The sequence below is a fragment of the Pseudorca crassidens genome, chromosome Y (assembly GCF_039906515.1).
Source record: "Pseudorca crassidens isolate mPseCra1 chromosome Y, mPseCra1.hap1, whole genome shotgun sequence".
In the NCBI taxonomy this organism is placed as follows: Eukaryota; Metazoa; Chordata; class Mammalia; order Artiodactyla; family Delphinidae; genus Pseudorca; species Pseudorca crassidens.
The window spans coordinates 17,692,719-17,712,993 of record NC_090318.1 but is presented as its reverse complement, the minus strand read 5'-3'; the positions used below and the strand labels follow the sequence as shown (position 1 = coordinate 17,712,993).

General features: G+C 46.2%; 1 protein-coding gene across 1 annotated transcript in view; it reads left to right on the top strand.

Annotated features, from left to right (window-relative positions):
- Nucleotides 1-3,547: 3,547 nt before the first annotated feature.
- LOC137217895 (protein WWC3-like) overlaps nucleotides 3,548-20,275 on the top strand; it is a 33,105-nt gene continuing 16,377 nt past the window's right edge. The window contains 1 exon segment of the mRNA XM_067724894.1: nucleotides 3,548-3,742. Coding sequence (XP_067580995.1) covers nucleotides 3,548-3,742 — 195 coding nt within the window.

Sequence of the window (20,275 nt, the reverse complement as noted above, 5' to 3'; positions counted from 1 at the left end):
CAGGAGACTGAGGAAAGCAGATGTGGGTGGGTCTCATCCAATCCGTCAAATGCCGGAGTAAAACAAAAAGATTGACTCTCCTGTGAGTCAGTAAGTAAGGGGGAACTCCTCCTGCCTGACTGATTGCGCTGGGTCATCCGCTTTTTCCTGCCTTTGGACCTGAAGTGAAACATCAGCTCTTCTGGGGTCTCCAGCCTGCTGGCCTTGGACTGAAACCATATCATTGGCTCTCCTGGGTTTCCAGTTTGCTAACTCAACTTTTCCTTACTCAACCTCCATAATCACGCGAGCAAATTCCTTATAATGAATCTCGGTATATGTATCCTGTTGGTTCTGTTTCTCTGGAGAACCCTAATACAGAGGTCAGATGGGATAGCTGAGCTTTGATCTCAGGGCTGATGCTTTTTAGCAGTGGCCAGATCACATTGGCCTAGTTACTTACATTGTCTGGGCCTTGATTTCCCCACTAAAAGCCTAGGTAGAACAAATGTTACCATCAATTACACGCGTATTACAGGGCTTCTCTACATCAGCACTGACATTTGGGCTGGATAATTCTCTGTTGTGGGGTTGTCCTGGGCCCTGTAGGATGTTGAGCGGCAGCCCTGGCTTCTACTCACTGGATGCCCATAGCAAACATCTCCAGGTGTTGCCAAATGTTCCTCGGAAGCTGTTTGGGGAAAGTCCTCATTTTTTTTTTTTTTTTTTCTTTTGTGGTACGCGGGCCTCTCACTGTTGTGGCCTCTCCCACTGCAGAGCACAGGCTCAGCGGCCATGGCTCACGGGCCCAGCCGCTCCACGGCATGTGGGATCCTCCCGGACCTGGGCACGAACCCACATCCCCTGCATCGGAAGGCGGACTCTCAACCACTGCGCCACCAGGGAAGCCCGAAAGTCCTCATTTTTTATTTATTTATTTATTTATTTATTTATTTATTGCGTTACGCGGGCCTCTCACCGCTGCGGCCTCCCCCATCGCGGAGCACAGGCTCCGGACGCGCAGGCCCAGCGGCCACGGCCCACGAACCCAGCCGCTCCGCGGCACATGGGATCCTCCCGGAACGGGGCACGAACCCGCGTCCCCTGCATCGGCAGGCGGACCCCCAACCACTGCGCCACCAGGGAAGCCCCCTCATTTTTTGAATACCGTTTTCCAGTGGTATGAATCGAATGCAACTCAAAAAGGGTGTTAACTGTCAGATGCACGTGGAGAAAATGCTGTGCTCTGACACACGGTTTTTTCCATATCATAAAAATCAATTACAACTTTAAAGGATAACCGGTCACCTATAAAAATGGGCAGGGTTCTGTTGCGAAAGAAGAAGAATGACTATTACAGCATTTACACCCTTCCGTAGACTCCACTTAAATGTCTGTGGCTCGCTGAGCATTGCATACATATTTCGGGCAAGGTACTATGGGAGCTGAAGTGCAAGCTGTCCCCTGCTGAAATTTCACTCCCTATAAAAACAGTGTCTCATAAAAGTGTACACATTTTTACTTTACACAAAAATGTAAAATGTTCACTTTTGTTCACTCCACCGACAATTTTAGCATTAGAAACAGGGCTTTTTAAAAACCTGTAACATAAGTGATGTATAAAATGTCATTCAATAACACAGATTTCTGGAAAGAGGAACATAGGAAATGTGTATGAAATACATGGAAAGGAAGATTCTGCAAGCTGTCTTCTGTGGGGTCTGCTCACCTATGGCCTGGGTTGTACCATTAAAATGGAAACTCTTACATTTATACTTTTCATCATGAATCCACACTGCAATGTAACCACAACTGTTTCATATTACCCTCATAAAATGAGTCTTTGCCTTTTCTAAGCAAAACAGTATTTTTTAATTGGTTCATTTTCCAGTTGTTTGGATTTTTAACAGACACACAGCATAAGGGCACCACATTCCAAGCAGTTCTACCAACTCCAGAACCATCCAAGGCTTGATCAGACAGCTGTGGCTCTAGCCTTTGGTTAAAATTATAATATGATCTCACCTGATTTTCAAAATAACTATGCATCTTTTTAAGCCAATAAACTGTGCTATAATCTCTCTAAGTTTCTGAGTCCAGAAGCTTGCCATGTTCAAAGAGAATGTTAGGGAACCATGATCCTTTTGCCTTTCTTTGTTTTTCCCTATCTGAACCCATGCAGCGCTGCCTTTCCAGTGCAGGTAGGAGGAAGCAGGAGCCTCTCACCACGCTGGGCCTTTTCAACTCTCAAAATCACTGGGAAGCTTGCAGTATTTCCTTTCTGGCACTCAGGCCCAGTGTGGAAAGAAGTTGCTCCAGACAGGACAAGATATCAGATCATCACTGTAATCCCTTGGTTTCAACAGAATTCCAGCTCCACAAAAAAATGCCTCTCCCCAAAAGCAGCTGAACCACTGAAACCAACAGACAATCGAACAAAAACTTAACGAAGAAGTCATTACATGAACTCAATTAATCGTAATCTGGTGGTGCTTTTAGAAGCATCCGTTTTTCACTCCGTAGGATTTATTTACTTGAATAATAAGACAATTTAATGCTCTACTCGGATCTTGCACAAAAAGGAAACCTAAAATTCAACTCTTGTGTTCCCGTTATTCCAAAAGCATATGGGTGTAATCATAGCCCATTCTGACCGCAGTACACAGGCTTTTTCAATCAGATTTTTAACTCAATTTTTAAGGCGCTAAAGAGTAACCGTCACAAGTTTGATGGTTACTCCAAAGAATCGGGAATCCCTGAAGTGTCCCATCTGGCACAGTCTTCCAATGGAAACTAGGTTCAGCCCGCCAGACAAGGAGCCCACACCACGAGGCTGGGGCGCACGTTTGTGCTCCAAGATGACAGCTCATCTGGCCACCGCGAGGTCGGGGGCGCCTGTAGGGCCACAGCCTGGGGACAGTGGGCCGCGGAGGCCCGACAGGGATGGGCGAGACCGCGGAGGAAAAAGGAAGAGAGGGCCATCCGTCAGCCCCTGGAGAGGAAATTCCAGACGCCCAGCTCCCAGGCTTCGGTGAGCGGGTGACGTGAGGGAACCAAGTCAGAGTGTCCGCCCCGCGGTGGAGACCAGAGATCCCGAACTCCTGGGGCTCGAGGCCGGGAGAGGGGGAGCCTCGACCCTCGGCCAGGGGTCCGGGGATGGGGGCGCCCGGATCGTCGCCGGGCGCGGAGGACTCACGATCTTCGCCCACACCCGGAGGCCTCCCGGATCCTCGATCCTCTCCCTGGGCCCAAGGTATGGGGCGCCCTAATCCTGGTCGGGGTCCGCGCCCCCCTTACCGGTCGCGGGGGTCGATCCACGACGTCTGGCGCGTGTTGTGGTCGATGTAGAAGACGCGGCCGTCGTAGTCGCGCGCCTCCTCCCTGCCGGTGGGCAGCGGCAGCTCGGCGCTCTCCCGGGCCCATGCGGGTGGCGGCGCGGAGGGTGCCGGGGTCGCGGGGGCCGCGACTGGGGCGCGAGCTGCGGCGTCTCCCGGGGGCGCTGCGCGGGCTGAGGCGGCCCCCGCCGGGCCTCGCGCGGCTGTCCCGGCCGCCGCCGCTCAGCCACCGCATGACGGCGCGGGCCCCGCCGCCGCCCGGCCGTCCCATGCGCGCCGCCTCCTCCGCCAGCACCCGCGCACCGGCGCGCGCCTGCCGCCCGTCTGCCGCCTGGCTCACTCGAGTCGCCGCCGCTCGTGGAGTCACAGTCCCAGAGCTGCCGCAGGCGCTACCGGCGGCCCCTCACACCCCGCCAACCCCGCTCAGTGTTCTTCCGTCTTCCGCTCCTGCTCCGCGCGCTCCTTCCTCTTCTCTCCCGCTCCACCACCTCCTTGGGCCTCGCCGGGAAACCGCATGGGAGCCAGGATGGGCGCCTCCGCGTCCGTCCGCCCCCGGGCCACATTGGAGAGGAAGGAGGGCCGGGAGGACGGCGCCCCACCCGAGCTGCAGGCGCGGCCTGCCGGGGGCTGACTCTTGAGGCCCAAACAACTCCCGGGGGGAGAGGGCAGTCACCTCACTGCACCCATTCTCAGGCCTTGCGTGTCTGGGGTCCTCCTCTCTGCCCACTTGGTGGGGGAGGGGAGCTGCGCCCTGGGTCTCCCGAATACCCAGGATGGTCCCGCGAGGGTGGGTAAGTCCCCAGAAGGGAGGCCGAGGAGGCTCTGTAGCTGGAGGAGGAGCCTGAGGCAGGTCCTCTTGGGTGGGACCTGGAGGACACACCTGGAAGTGGGGAGCTGGGCAGGTGGGCACTTCTCATCCCTGCCAGGAGAGCCCCAGCAGGGCTGATCCGAAGTCCCCACTCTGGGCCCTCTGCCCTGCCCTGAGCTCTTGCATCTTCCAGTTTGGAAGATCCAATAGTGTGAGTGGAGACCCAAATAGGCCACTGCTCGGACGGAAGCCAGGTCAGCTCCTAAAACATGAAACCTCTATGGTAATTGGTAATTATGTTCCACTCACATCTCATAGCTGGAGAAACTGAAGTCCAAAGACGGGTCTCTCTTCCTCCAAATCTCCCAGCTACTACTTCGTGCTCCAGATGCCTGGCCACAAGACTTAATGCCGGGAAATGCAGGAAAGTATCAGGGAGGTTTTAAAACACTGTTACAGTGATACAAAAAGATCTGATAAAAACCCTAACAGCAATCCATATCTAGCTACATAGGGGAAGAGACTAGAGGAAAACCTCCCCAAATGCTCACAGCAGTTTGCATTCCTTCAGTGGGATGATTTTTTTTTAATTATCGTATTTACTGTCTAAATTGTTTGTAAAAGGGTTATATTACTTTTATAAGGGGAAAAGTTGTTTTAAAAAAGAATGTGAAGGCATGGAGACTGTAATTGGGACATATCCGAGGGAGGCCTTTCCTCCTCTTCTCCCACCACAACGCAGAAACTTCCTTGCTCCCCAAGAATCTAGCCCCACCCGAACATCATATGCCGGAAATTCCACCACGGGAGTCCTTTTAGTTACACGTGCACAGTTATTAAATGTCCAAGGGAAAGGGATGGAGCGTATCAAAAAAGCAAATACTTTGTGATCTTGCATGTTCCAGAGAATGCCCATGTGCTGAGTGTCCCTACCCTGACATCTTCCCTTCTGATCGGCATGCTTTATTACCAAGGAGGCTGCCACTGCCTTGTCCCTCCCTCCCGGCCCACGCTGCAGTCACCTTACCACCCAACATGGCTGGGCTGAAGCTGCAATCCCGCCCTCCCTGCCAGGCATCGTGTCCTTTCAGAATTTTGCAAATCTGGGCGCTATCACTAAAAATTATCCTGAATGGGGCTGGAGCGCATTGGAGTGACGCCAACCTCAACAGAGAGAGAGAACAGCCACACACATCAAAGGACTCACAGAAGGAAAGGCAAGATGAAAAAGTATCAGATAAAGAATAAGGGGTGGGGGAAGCTACACCCCATGAGGAGCTAAGAGGCAAGTGCTGATGGGCCTTTCCCTGAGGATGAGATCTTCTGGACTCCTCAGACTGGCTGCAGACCCACCATATGCAGGCACTGTGCTGGGCGTTGCGATGCTGCAGAGAACAGGAAAGAGTCTGTGCACCCCCAGCCCGCAAGTCGGGGACTAAACTAAGAATAGGCATTTAGGACTGTGGCCTGTCTACAGACCAAGCCAGGGTGCCAGTTCAGACTGGGAACTCAGGGGAGGCCTTGTGAGACCGAAAGGAAGATGGCTTGGATGAGGAAGCTGAGGCTCCGGTCCTTAGATTCTCGAGTCCTGAGCCCTTGCCCCTTGGCACGTGTAGCCGCAGTCCTCAAATACTTGCTGATTTACTAGCAGATACGGCGCCTCAGCCAGATCTCCCTGGCTGGGGCGCACACCCTTCTCAGAGGATTACCCTTGGCTGACAGATGTCTGAGAGGTGATACTCCCACCCCACCCCCGCCCCAGGACTGCTCCTGCAGTATGACAGACCAGGCCCCTGGCCTTGGAGGGACAAAGTGTAGTGCACCTCACCCTCCAGGGCCCCCACTTGGGCTACCATAGCTTTGCTAGCTCCTTTCCTCTCTAGCCTGCCTCCCCTACCCCCATCCATCACCTGCATGAGAACTACCCCTCCTTGAGCACTGCTTCTAGGGAGCCTGAACCCAGAGAGCCTGCTGTGCTTATTCTTCCAAGCACTTAGCAAATATAAACCGTTTGACCATCGTGACGACATCTACACATAGTCCTAACTTCATTTGCACATTAACAGAGGAGAAATGGGAAGAAATGTCACATGGCGTGCCAGTGGAGACAGATGGAAGCCCCTCACTGAAAAGGCTTTATCCACAGGCCCACCCACGGCCCCTGGACCTCTCTGAGTCAGAGAAGTGAAGCAGGCCAGCCGCATTTGTCTTCCTAAAATGAGCCAACAAAAGGAAGAGACCAGAACTTGGGATGACCGAGGCCTCCATCTTCCCTTGTAATGTTTGCCCCAGGCAGAAATGGATGGTCCCTAAAGACCTGTGCGGGGCATTGGGATGGTAGAGAAGTTGGTGGGGGGGGGGGGGTGAGAGGAATCTTGCCTCCCCAGCTTTGCCATATATTGGGAAGTCTTGTGTGTGTGTGTTAATTGTTAGGGAGAATAAAGCCTGTCTTCCTCACGGTCAAGTGGGGCTTTCCATGTTGGACTGAAAAACATGCATACACAAAGCACTGCAGGGAAAGGAGGCTTTCGTCTGAGCCGAAGGCACAATTATGCATTCTTTATTGCCTCCATGTTCATACCACAGCCTTGCCAACAAGGAAAAGTACAAACATTGTAGCGACCTCTCCTGGCACCAAGATTTCTGATGGAAAAAACAGCTCAGGAAAAATCCACTTAGGCCCTGGGTACTGGAGATGCAAATATTGATACTTGTTCTCCTTGCAGACCCTTTGGGGAATCCCCTTGCGCAAACTGTTAAAATGCCCTCACGTGGAGCTTGCAGAATATTCTCTTTAAAATGCTTCTTAAGGAGTAAATCCAACACACTCCTTGCATGCCAGGCAAGCATGCCCAGAGGTTGAAGATATTTACTCGGATTCTGCCTTCTCTTCCCAAAGGATAACCTTGAGTTATCAAGGAAGGTACAAAATTGCCTCTATCCACATTCAATACTTGGGAAGCTTCTGGAAAAGGGAGCACCGGGAGGGCTGCAATCGTCATGTCGAAAATGAGAGAAATAAATACCGCTGGAGAAGGCTCGCCTGGCTAACCTGAGACCTCTCCTGGGGCTCAGGAACTAAAAGCGGGCGGGTGGGGCTATTCCCTGAGGTTTTTTTCCTGACTTTAAGTCTTCAACTTTAGACACTTATTTGACTTGTGATTGGAAACGCCCTTGTTTGGATTTTGAGTGTGGACAGGGAGCCTGGGAGCATTTTTCTCAAATGGGACTTCCTTGACTTGGGTAGATTTGTGCAGTTTTGAGATGAGGTTTTTCTCATGTCCTGATCTTCCATTCCAAAGAGATGGCAGAGTATTCTGATAGAGTCAGCTGTGTGAATAAACCAGGCCGTCTGTTTGGCCATTTTAGTGCTTTATTCTGCTGTGTGTTGGCTTCTTCGCGTACAGCAATGCCCTTGGCGTTGGTTCATGGCTGTCATGTTGTAGGCGGACTCGGCATTTGTACCTGGGTTATTAAACTTCAGTTTTAAGAAAAAAAAAAACTAAGACCAATTTTTCTCCCAAACTTAGAATATTTGCTGTCACCCACTTGCTTCCTCTCCAGGTGTCCCCTCCCAAAGCTATATTTTTACTTCTCCTTCCCAACCCTTGGGTTGTGTTGCACAAAATGGGAATGAGCCAAGTGGAAATGTATTCCAGGCAAACCATAATTTTCAGAAGACACAGCTGCCATGAGCCGGCATACTACACGATGCTTCCTCCTGGCTGGGTTCTCTCCTGTTTAGGATTATGACTCTGGTCCCCTGTGGATTTGGAAAAACAGATTCTTCAACTGCAGACCTCTGCTTTAAGAGCCAAGCAGACCAGCTTGGAAACCTCAGGCTTACAGAAACAGGAAGGCGGATTTATCCGACACAGAAATGAGCAGTCTCTGGGTTATTAACATTTGATGACACCAGCAGTATAAATTAGTCTCTTTTGTAGCATGAATGGAACAGTTTTGGAACACAGGCAACGTCGGTAGATCCTGAAACAACAACCCCGAGATGTTTGTTATGTATCAGTGCTTTAAACCTAATAGCATAAAATATGCTGCTGTAAGCAAGGTCACCGAGGGCCAAGGTTTGTAAACAAACTCTTCTAGGGTTATATAGTAATTTCATTCAATGTTGTATTTAACAACATTGGGTCTTACCAGCTCAGGGTGTGTTGGTGAATTATTGTAGCTGTACTTTCTTTTTCAAGTTACAACAAAGAGGTTGCAAACGTGAGGAGACATCTTTACAGATGTGGCTACAGATGTGTAAAAAAAAATCTCAATATTTTCAAAATGGAACTTCTTTAGTTGGAGTATGAACCCACTTAGGTTTAAATTCACTATGTCTGCAGATCAGTACTGTGCATATAATTTTCGTGGTTAGTTTTCTGGGAATCATACCCAAAAACTTTGTTAAAAAATATAACGTTGGGACTTCCCTGGTGGTCCAGTGATTAAGACTCCTCGCTCCCAATGTAGGGGGCCGGGTTTGATCCCTGGTCAGGGAACTAAGAATCCCACGTGCTGCATGGCGTGGCCAAATAAATAAATAAATAAGATTAAAAATAAAGTTAATTCACCATTTTTGTGACTGGTAGTTTCTGTGGGTGAGTTGTATGTGGTTTACATTAGTGACACGTATGTGTTCCACATACATCAACTCAGAGTTCAATGGCCACTTTATAAAAAGGAATTTACCATTTAGGTGGATAATATGGGAAGAACTTTTTTGCCTCTTTTGGAAAAATTCAGTGCCTTTGACATGTATATGTCTGCTTCTTGCAGGGTTGTATTGATATTAACCTATAGGTGGACTGATCTGTTGAAACGTAGTGTTCTGTTTCCGATAGCTCAGTTGGGGTTGTACGATACTGGAAATGCCAACCTCCAGCAGTCTGAGTGGTGGACCATGTCACATTTGAGATCAAAGCAGAGTATTAAATGATCGGGATGATGGTGGGAGGCCCAGATTATATCATGACAAAAGCTTTTAGGGATCCATTTGTTCACGAGATGGGGTTTGACCTGTGCCACATGGAGAAATTCTGTGATATATTAAAAGTCTTTTGAACAGGCTGTTGCTTTAAGGAGAAAACAATGCATGGTTCCGGAATTTGCCAGGTTGGAGCCCCACATAACAGGGCCAGATGGCATCATTGCTACCTTCTTGGAGCCTTTATTCGGTGTTAATTAATAGGAGGCTTACTATATTTACCCCGCAGAGTCTATTTTGGGATTATATAAACTTTCTGATAAGCAAATAATGATTTTTCCATTTTTCATTCTTTAAGATTATAGGTAGTCTGTATACATGGGGGAGTGTCTTGCTTTTCAGGCTATAAGGAGTGGGCTTCTGTAAGAATCTTCTTCCATTTAGATGATCAACAACCACTTCTTGGTTTGTTCTCCATCTAATATCTTTCATTTCTCTCTCTCTTTTTTTTTTTTTTAAGAGGAGTGAATGGAAAAGTCATTCATTTCCAAAAATAGCTCCCGGATGCTTGGAAATCTCTAAGTTTTCTTTTCTTCCCTTTTGCTCTGATTTTGGAAGTGGAAACTGTGTTTCACCTCTGGTAGGTTCTAGTGCATAAACCGTTGGGTCAAGTGACATGTTAAAGGTCACCGGGTGAGCCCGGTGAGCTGCTTCTAGCCTGGGTCCTTTTGCTAATTGGCTGCCTTTCCAGTGAATTCAGTAAAATTAATCTGATGGCATAAAAGCAGAGCTAAGTTTTCCTGAGTTCAGTTATTCCCATTCAAATCCAGTAAAATGAAGTGATAGTTATAGATTCTTGGCCTCCTGTGTGCTGGGATGGTGGATGGAGACCAAGTTTGTCTGGGAGATGGGAGACACATAAAATGGAGACAGTGATGGTCGCCAGGCACCATTTTCATGTGGTGATGGCTTCAGAGAAAGGAGGAGGGCTCACTCGAGCCTGGGGGTTCTTTATCCTTGTCCATCACCTCCTAGGTCGAGCGTTTCTCGTGCTTTCTCAGTGCTGGGGCTGAGAAGGGGGAATGTGAGGAAAGTGCTGCGGAAGAGGAAGTGCTGGGTGCGTTTGGAATAAGAGAGCGAACCGTTCAGTTTGACTGACCCCGAGTCTTCGTGTACGGCAGGTCAGGCTCGGGCAAGACCACACGTGGCTTGAATCCTCCAGCTTTGTTCTTGGAGGAGCCAGGGCCTCTTCCTTCAAACCCCTCATCTTGTATCTGAGGGCTGTAACCAAGGCATGTGCGCCACCGGCTGTGGGAAGGACAGGGACTTGAGCTGAGTCTTCTGACCCTGATGCAGTGCTCCGTCCCGTACGCCACCCCATTGCCCAGTCCCTACTCAGTTTAAGCATACCGCCTCTGTTCGTTTGTTCATTCGATCACCCATTCATTCATTCAGTAACTGTTGCACAGCCTCTCCATCTCAGGCACGCTTCCGGGTTCAGGACTCCAGTGGTGACCACCAGCAGACAGGTCCCTGCCTCCATGGCGCTCACACGTGCCCGTGTCCTCTTCCCTGAGGCCTCACCGTGCTGTTCCTGCCTCCTGTTCTCCCCGCTGGGATCCCTTGGGTCTTAGGACCACGTGGAGTGCGTATCATGTGCCAGGCACTCTAGGCACTTGGTGGATGCTCTCCCTGAAAGCCCACGGGGGCTGCATGAGTTGTAGGTGGACAGGTGGTGGAGCTGAGGCCAAGGGGGTTGACTTAGTAACCTCGCTTCCCAGAGCCAACGAGGAGGCGTCTGTCTGACTCCGGAGTTGAGCCCAAATCCACTACCTAACCTGACCTTCCTTCCCTTGGCTAGGTAACTGTGTGCCCCTTGTACTGTGTTATACCCACTGGTTACTTTTATCTTATATTCACTGTTGTTTGATATTTAACAGACACCTCCCCCCCGCCGCCCTGATAGAATAATGGCCCTCCAAAGATGGCCATGTCCTAGTCTCCTAAACCTGTTAGTAAGTTACCTTCCAACACAAATGGCATTTGTAGGTGGGATTAAGTTAAGAGTCTTGAAATGAGGTGATCATCCTGGATTATCTGGGTGGGCTCAGTGTCATCAGAAGAATCCTTACAAGAGGGCAGCAGGAGGGTCAGAGTCAGAGAAGAAGATGTGCCAGCAGAATCAGATGTTGGAGTCATGTGGCCACGAGCTGAGGAATGCAGGCAGTTTCTGGAAGCTGCGAGAGCCAAGGAGGTGTATTTTTCCAGAGCTTGCAGATGGAACACGGCCCTGCTGACACCTTGATTTTGGCAGAATGAAACTGATTTTTGACTTCTGACCTCCGGAACTGTGAGGTAATAAATGTGTGTTGTTTTAGGCCACCTGGTTTGTGGCAGTTTGTTACAGCAGCAGTAGGAAACCGATTCGCCCCATGTGTTGTTCTCCCAGAGACAGTGGAAGCATGTGGTCAGCTTGGTGTCCGTTGATAATATTTGGGGGTGGGTAATTCTTTGTTGTCATGCTGTCCTGTGTAGTGTAGCATATTTCGCAGTGTCCCTGGTCTCTACCTAGTGCCTGCCAGTAGCACACCCCTCCAAGTCATGACAACCAAAAGTGTCTTCCGACATTGCCAAGTTTCCTCTGGGGGCCAGATGGTCTGATGGAGACTCGCTGAGCTCCTTCTATCTACCTGGTTGCAATGATTCACATTTAGGAGCTGAATTTGTTTCGAGCAGATTGGTGGTTACTAAGATGTTCCATAACAGGGGGTAAGACCACAGAGACCTGCTGTCTGTTTTTTCCATGAAGAACGGACGTTAAACGTATTTATGTGAAAACCCCTGAATTTACTAACCATGCAAATGGTGATACGAGTACATGAAACTTTGGAAAAGTAGTATGAATGTATTCTTCAATTTGTAGAATATTCTCAATCAATGGGTAGATACTGAATGTCAAGTGTATACAAGTGTATATGCAGTGGAACAGAAGAAAATGAACCTTGGGACTTCCTTGGTGGTGCAGTGGTTAAGAATCTGCCTGCCAATGCAGGGGACACGGGTTCGAGCCCTGGTCCGGGAAGATCCCACATGCTGCAGAGAAGCTAAGCCTGTGCACCACAACTACCGAGCCTGTACTCTAGGGCCTGCGAGCCACAACTACTCCCACGTGGTGCAGCTGCTGAAGCCCGCATGCCTAGAGCCCCACTCCGCAACAAGACAAGCCACCACAATGAGAAGCCCGTGCACCACAGCAAAGAGTAACCCCCGCTTGCCGGAACTAGAGAAAGCCCACGCACAGCAACGAAGACCCAACACAGCCCAAAAAAGAAAATGAATCTGTTAACACTTCAGTGTTCTGCAGTAACCCAGAGAGAGCTGGCCTGGCCTTTTGCGTGTGTGTGTCTGTGTGTGTGTGTGTGTGTCTGTGTGTGTGTGTGTGTGTGTGTGTGTGTGTGTGTCAGAGAGAGAGAGAGAGAGAGAGACAGGGATCAGGTTGCCTGGGATGCCCCCAAGAGACATCCCCATCCCTCTGTGGACGGAGCCACTGGTGAGAGGATGGCCTCTGCCTTTGCTCAGAAGCTGTAGAAAGACAGGGCAAGGGCATCCTGAAAGGTTGCTTGTGGAGCTGTGGAATCCTCAACATTTTCCATCTGGAGGGCCCTCTTTCTATTTCGTTAAAGCTCAAGGGGTTCAGGGAGGGAGAGGGAAAGAAGAAGGGAGCTGGCTGGGCCAACCCCTGGGGGACAAGCCCCACAGTTCAGTGCGTGGGACATCGAGCCAGGCAGAGGGCTCCTGAGTGGCTCCTGTGTGCCAGCCTCAGTGCTGTCAGGAGATCGGGCACTGCCCCGGTGAGTGTGACATTTCCAGGCCACCTGGAGCTCGGGCAGGACACCAGAGAACCACTGCAGGAGGTGAGCTCCGTCCTGTGCAAAGGTGCCTGTCTGCAGTGTGGGGCAGCCCTCTAGTGTACGGGTCAACTGGGTTTGTCCTGAAAATTACCGCGGTTTTTAAAAATTGAGATATGCTTCACATACCATAAAATGTGCCATTTTAAAGTGCCCTGCTTAGTGGTTTTTCATGCACTCACAAGGTTGTGCACCCATCACCACTATCTAATTCCAGAACATTTTCATTGCCTCAAAAAGAAACCCTGTGCCCTTTAGCAATAACTTCCATCTCCCTCAGCTCCTGGCAACCAGGAATCTGTTCTCTGTCTCTATAGATTTGTCTGTTCTAGACATTTCATGTACTTGGAGTCGTGCAGTCTGTGGCCTTCTGCGTCTGGCTTATCTCACTCAGCATCATGTTTTCGAGATTTGTCCGAGTTGCAGAGTGGATCAGGGCTCCATTCCCTTTCGTTGCCAAATACTGTTCCCTGGTGGGGCTGCACCGCGTTTTGGAAGCCGTCCTGAAGCGCTCTCCCTGTCCAGGTGTGCTTGCAGAATCTAGGAAATAGCTATGTCTTTAATTCCACGATGTCAACTCCCAACCGTTTTACTCAGAGAAAACTGACCATTCATAGGTTTAAAGTGTCAAGATAGGTCTGTGTGTTTATTCCTGTCTTACCCCTAGGTTCTTCATGACATTTTTTTCCTTAAATTCCGTATATATGTGTTAGTATACGGTATTTGTCTTTCTCTTTCTGACTGACTTCACTCTGTATGACAGACTCTAGGTCCATCCACCTCATTACAAATAGCTCAATTTCGTTTCTTTTTATGGCTGAGTAATATTCCATTGTATATATGTGCCACATATTCTTTATCCATTCATCCGATGATGGACACTTAGGTTGTTTCCATCTCCTGGCTATTGTAAATAGAGCTGCAATGAACATATTGGTACATGACTCTTTTTTTTTTTTTTTACATCTTTATTAGAGTATAATTGCTTTACAATGGTGTGTTAGTTTCTGCTCTATAACAAAGTGAATCAGTTATACATATACATATGTTCCCATATCTCTTCCCTGTTGCATCTCCCTCCCTGCCACCCTCCCTATCCCACCCCTCCAGTCGGTCACAAAGCACCGAGCTGATCTCCCTGTACTATGCGGCTGCTTCCCACCAGCTATCTACCTTACGTTTGGTAGTGTATATATGTCCATGCCTCTCTCTCGCTTTGTCACAGCTTACCCTTCCCACTCCCCATATCCTCAAGTCCATTCCCTAGTAGATCTGTGTCTTTATTCCTGTCTTACCCCTAGGTTCTTCATGACATCTTTTTTTCTTAAATTCCATATATATGTGTTAGCATACGGTATTTGTCTTTCTCTTCCTGACTTACTTCACTTTCTATGACAGACTCTAGGTCCATCCACCTCATTACAGATAGCTCAATTTCGTTACTTTTTATGGCTGAGTAATATTCCATTGTATATATGTGCCACATCTTCTTTATCTGTTCTTCTGATGATGGACACTTAGGGTGTTTCCATCTGTGGGCTATTGCTGCAATGAACATTTTGGTACATGACTCTTTTTGAATTATGGTTTTCTCAGGGTATATACCCAGTAGTGGGATGGCTGGGTCATATGGTAGTTCTATTTGTAGTTTTTTAAGGAACCTCCATAGTGTTCTCCATAGTGGCTGTACCAATTCACATTCCAACCATCAGTGCAAGAGTGTTCCCTTTTCTCCGCACCCTCTCCAGCATTTCTTGTTTCTAGATTTTTTCATGATGGCCATTCTGACTGGTGTGAGATGATATCTCATCGTAGTTTAGATTTGCATTTCTCTAATGATTAATGATGTTGAGCATTCTTTCATGTGTTTGTTGGCAGTCTGTATATCTTCTTTGGAGAAATGTCTATTTAGGTTTTCTGCCCATTTTTGGATTGGGTTGTTTGTTGTTTTGTTATTGAGCAGCATGAGCTGCTTATAAATTTTGGAGATTAATCCTTTGTCAGTTGCTTCATTTGAAAATATTTTCTCCCATTCTGAGGGTTGTCTTTTGGTCTTGTTTATGGTTTCCTTTGCTGTGAAAAAGCTTTGAAGTTTCCTTAAGTCCCATTTGCTTATGTTTTTATTTCCATTTCTCTAGGAGGTGGGTCAAAAAGGATCTTGTTGTGATTTATGTCATAGAGTGTTCTGCCTACGTTTTCCTCTATGATGTTGATAGTTTCTGGCCTTACATTTAGGTCTTTAATCCATTTTGAGCTTATTTTTGTATATGGTGTTAGGGAGTGATCTAATCTCATACTTTTACATGTACCTGTGCAGTTTTCCCAGCACCACTTATTGAAGAGGCTGTCCTTTCTCCACTGTACATTCCTGCCTCCTTTATCAAAGATAAGGTGTCCATATGTGCGTGGGTTTATCTCTGGGCTTTCTATCCTGTTCCATTGATCTATCTTTCTGCTTTTTTGCCAGGACCATACTGTTTTGATTACTGTAGCTTTGTTGTATAGTTTGAAATCAGGGAGCCTGATTCCTCCAGCTCCGTTTTTCTTTCTCAAGATTGCTTTGGCTATTCGTGGTCTTTGGTGTTTCCATACAAATTGTGAAATGTTTAGTTCTAGTTCTGTGAAAAATGCCAGTGGTAGTTTGATAGGGATTGCATTGAATCTGTAGATTGCTTTGGGTAGTAGAGTCATTTTCACAATGTTGATTCTTCCAATCCAAGGACATGGTATATCTCTCCATCTATTTGTATCATCTTTAATTTCTTTCATCAGTGTCTTATAATTTTCTGCATACAGGTCTTTTGTCTCTGTAGGTAGGTTTATTCCTAGGTATTTTATTCTTTTTGTTGCAGTGATAAGTGGGAATGTTTTCTTGATTTCACCTTAAGATTTTTCATCATTAGTGTATAGGAATGCCAGATATTTCTATGCATTAAATTTTGTATTCTGCTACTTTACCAAATTCATTGGTTAGCTCTAGTAGATTTCTGGTAGCATCTTTAGGATTCTCTGTGTATAGTATCATGTCATCTGCAAACAGTGACAGCTTTACTTCTTTTCTAATTTGGATTCCTTTCATTTCCTTTTCTTCTCTGATTGCTGTGGCTAAAACTTCCAAAACTATGTTGGATAAAAGTGGTGAGAGTGGGCAACCTTGTCTTCTTCCTGATGTTAGTGGAAATGCTTTGGGTTTTTCGCCGTTAAGGACGACATTGGCTGTGGGTTTGTCATATATGGCCTTTATTATGTTGAGGAAAGTTTCCTCTATGCCTACTTTCTGCAGGGTTTTTATCATAAATGGGTGTTGAATTTTGTCGAAAGTTTTCTCTGCATCTATTGAGATGACCATATGGTTTTTCTCCTTCAGTTTGTTAATATAGTGTATCACGTTGATTGATTTGCGTATATTGAAGAATCCTTGCATTCCTGGAATAAATCCCACTTGATCATGGTGTATGATCCTTTTAATGTGCTGTTGGATTCTGTTTGCTAGTATTTTGTTGAGGATTTTTGCATCTATGTTCATCAGTGATATTGGCCTGTAGTTTTCTTTCTTTGTGGCATCTTTGTCTGCTTTTGATATCAGGTGATGGTGGCCTCGTAGAATGAGTTTGGGAGTGTTCCTCCCTCTGCTATATTTTGGAAGAGTTTGAGAAGGATAGGTGTTAGCTCTTCTCTAAATGTTTGATCGAATTCACCTGTGAAGCCATCTGGTCCTGGGCTTTTGTTTGTTGGAAGATTTTTAATCACAGTTTCAATTTCAGTGCTTGTGATTGGTTTGTTCATATTTTCTATTTCTTCCTGATTCAGTCTTGGCAGGTTGTGCATTTCTAAGAATTTGTCCACTTCTTCCAGTTGTCCATTTTATTGGCATGGAGTTGCTTGTAGTAATCTCTCATGATCTTTTGTATTTCTGCAGTGTCAGTTGTTACTTCCCCTTTTTCATTTCTAATTCTATTGATTTGAGTCTTCTCCCTTTTTTTCCTGATGAGCCTGGCTAATGGTTTATCTATTTTGTTTCTCTTCTCAAAGAACCAGCTTTTAGTTTTATTGATCTTTGCTATCGTTTCCTTCATTTCTTTTTCATTTATTTCTGATCAGATCTTTATTATTTCTTTGCTTCTGCTACCTTTGGGGGTTTTTTTTGTTCTTCTTTCTCTAATTGCTTTAGGTGCATGGTTAGGTTGTTATTCGAGACGTTTCCTGTTTCTTAAGGTAGGATTGTATTGCTACAAACTTCCTTCCTAGAACTGCCCTTGCTGCATCCCATAGATTTTGGGTCATCGTGTCTCCATTGTCATTTGTTTCTCGGTATTTTTTATTTCCTCATTGATTTCTTCAGTGATGACTTCGTTATTAAGTAGTGTATTGTTTAGCCTCCATGTGTTTGTATTTTTTAAAGATCTTTTCCTGTAATTGATATCTAGCCTCATAGCGTTGTGGTCGGAAAAGATGCTTGAGACAATTTCAATTTTCTTGCCATTCGATTTTTAACTGGCAGAATGGCAGTGTCACCAGGGCTAGTGTAAGGCACAGTAAGCCCTTTCTTAATGTAAGCTGATATCAAAAGTTCTGTTTCTTCTGTGGCTTCCCGCCTCGATAGGTATTGACTGATATTGGACAGGGGTTTATTTTGGTCTGTGGTAATTTTAATGGCTGCTGCAGTATGTATTTTCCCTATGTCAGTAGGATCAAGTGACCCCAATTCTTCAGGTACTAAGCCTGGCAGTTTCTTGTTCAGCATCACTCTCAGTCACAAACATTATATGATGAAGACATCTGAGTAATCTTTTAGGGCTAAAACCATTTCTTCCTTAACAGTAAAAGAAATAGGAGCATCATAAGTTTCTAATAAATCTATACCTTTCAGGTTCATAGGGGTATATTCTACTAGGAAAAAGGAGCTCCTTTGTTTAAGTTCTCCTAATTATAATTCTAAAGGTAATGATTTAAGCGTCCTAATATTTGCATTAGAAACCCCTACCATCTGTCCTGAGGTGTTAGAGAGAGAGAGCCTTTAATTTCGATAGGGTTCAAAATGTAAAAGGTAGCTTCTGTATCTATTACTGCTTTAATTGTTTTCTCCTCATATAATCATTTGTATTTCTTCCAGGGTGTTAGAGAGGAGAAGGTTCCCTCAGATCAGCCTTACTCTTGTTTAACTTGAAATTACAGTCTGTATCTGGTTTCCCTTCTAGGTCTCTCTTTTCTTGTCTTGCAGTTTCCCCAGTAATGACCCGGTGTTGTTCAGTAAAAGCAAATTTCAGAATTTACCAGTCGCGGATTGAATAGGGTTGGGTTAACTTTAGACTGACATTGATTATTTAATTGTTGCAACTGAATGTTCATAATTTTTATAGAGGCATCTTTTTCTTTTTAGTACTTTTGAAAAGTTGGTCAGCCAGCATGACAAGGGCATTTGTATGTGATACAGACAAATCATGTCTAAATGATTAACATGCCTAAATCGTGTCGTTTAGAGCAGCCGATTCCTCATCCAGACCTTCTAAAAAGATGGAGTTAAGCAAAGAATCATCTTGGTGGTTAAAGAATGATTCGGGTGTCATGCCGTAATATTGTTTAAAAGTTTCCTTGAACCTCTCATAGTGATCCAGGATTGATTCATCTCGTGTTTGTTTACTTGCTGAATCTTTGACCAGTCGGCAGTTTTTGGAAAAAGCTCTGTGATAATTCTGAGTAATTTGTGAGCTAACTCCTTGCATTCACCTTGAGGCTGTGGGCTGTATAAATCAAAATTTGTTAAGGGGTCTCTCCATCCTGCTTTCTCTACTTATTCCTTTGTTTGACTTTTAGAAACTAATAGCTGTATTACTTGATACAAATCGGAAAACCTGAGCTCATAGGTTTGGACGATTAGCTCAAATTCCTTAGCAAATCCCAATGGATCTTGACTACATTCGAGAAAGTCCTTAGCTAAACTAAGTTCTGCTCGGGTCCAGGATGTGTACGTAAGCGCAGAGTACAGTTCACCTCTTCCTGTAATAGGTTTCTCCTTCAAGGGAGCTATGAGTACGTCTGATTTTATGTCTTCCTTTCCCGGGGAAGGGGAAGCAGCAGGAGAATGGGTTGGTGGAAGAGAGAGAGAGCGCGTCTGGGTTAGGCAGTTCGGATAAAGGAGGATATAAAGAAGGAACGGAGTGAGAGACAAGGTTAACGCTAGTGGCTTTTAAAAATTCTAGTATCATTTTGAGCAACCTTTTGTTGATTTTTTGCGAAGAAGTTACTTTATCATTTGCCCTTTTAGACGCTTCTAAATACCAATTGAATAAGCATTCCATTTCTGTTTGATCTTTTTCTAGCTGCATATGCAAAAAAAAATCCCCCGGTTTTCAAATGTCAAAACAGACCCAATTGGGCCATTTAAGGTTGAGATCTCTTAGTGTAATTGCCCTAATTCGGTTGGTCCTTGCAAGCGTGAGCTCCATACATATTGCACGTGAATCTGGCTAGAGTGTTAGTGTGGAGGCTGGCTTTCTGACACTCCATGTTTCTCTGTTTGAGAGTATCTGTTTCCCATTTTAAAGTTGAATTTGTTGGGGATAAAATTTTCTAGTGAAATTGTGGGGTGGGCCAGTGTGCTGCTTGTGAGTCTAACTCCTCCGGGATTTTGCCCTAAAGTCGTTTTAGCTCCTTTTACGTGTCTTGGGTTTTCCCTCTGGTAGTGTAAAACCACCACAATGCTCAGAACTTATCCGTGCTCCCAGCAGAGCAAGCTTTCGTTAAAATGAGTGGGTTTCCGCATAGGGATGGTTGCACAGTACAAGGACTTGCCTCCACCACTGCTGCAAGTTAATTATAGAAAACCGGACATCTCAAGTGAATGAATGCAGCACTTTTCTACATAGGGGAAGATACAAGAGTCTGGGCTCACTGAAAGCATTCCTTTGATATGCACCTTAGCTATCTAGGGTCAGAATTATGTTCTTTCCCATCCTGAGTCCCCTCTGGGTGCACCATCGGGGGCGGCTGTAGTGGCTGAGGGCTTGATGGTGGGCTTCCTGTTTTTATCTTGAGTTCCCTCAGGGCTCAGCATTGGGGGCAGCTGTAGTGGCTGATGGCTGTTGTTCACTGATATGGCAGGTGGCATCCTTAGTCCACAGCTTCATAAGTATTTTTAAAAAGTTAGGTATTTCCTTTGAAGTCCTATTTGTTTATTATTTAGTTGCATTTTGGTTTGTTTCTTTTGTTGTTTATTTGGGATCCAGTTAACAATCAAGTGTTCCATTTACTTAACATGATATAATTTCTTTTCTGATTTGAGAATACCTTATAGATATCATACCCTTTTCCAGTC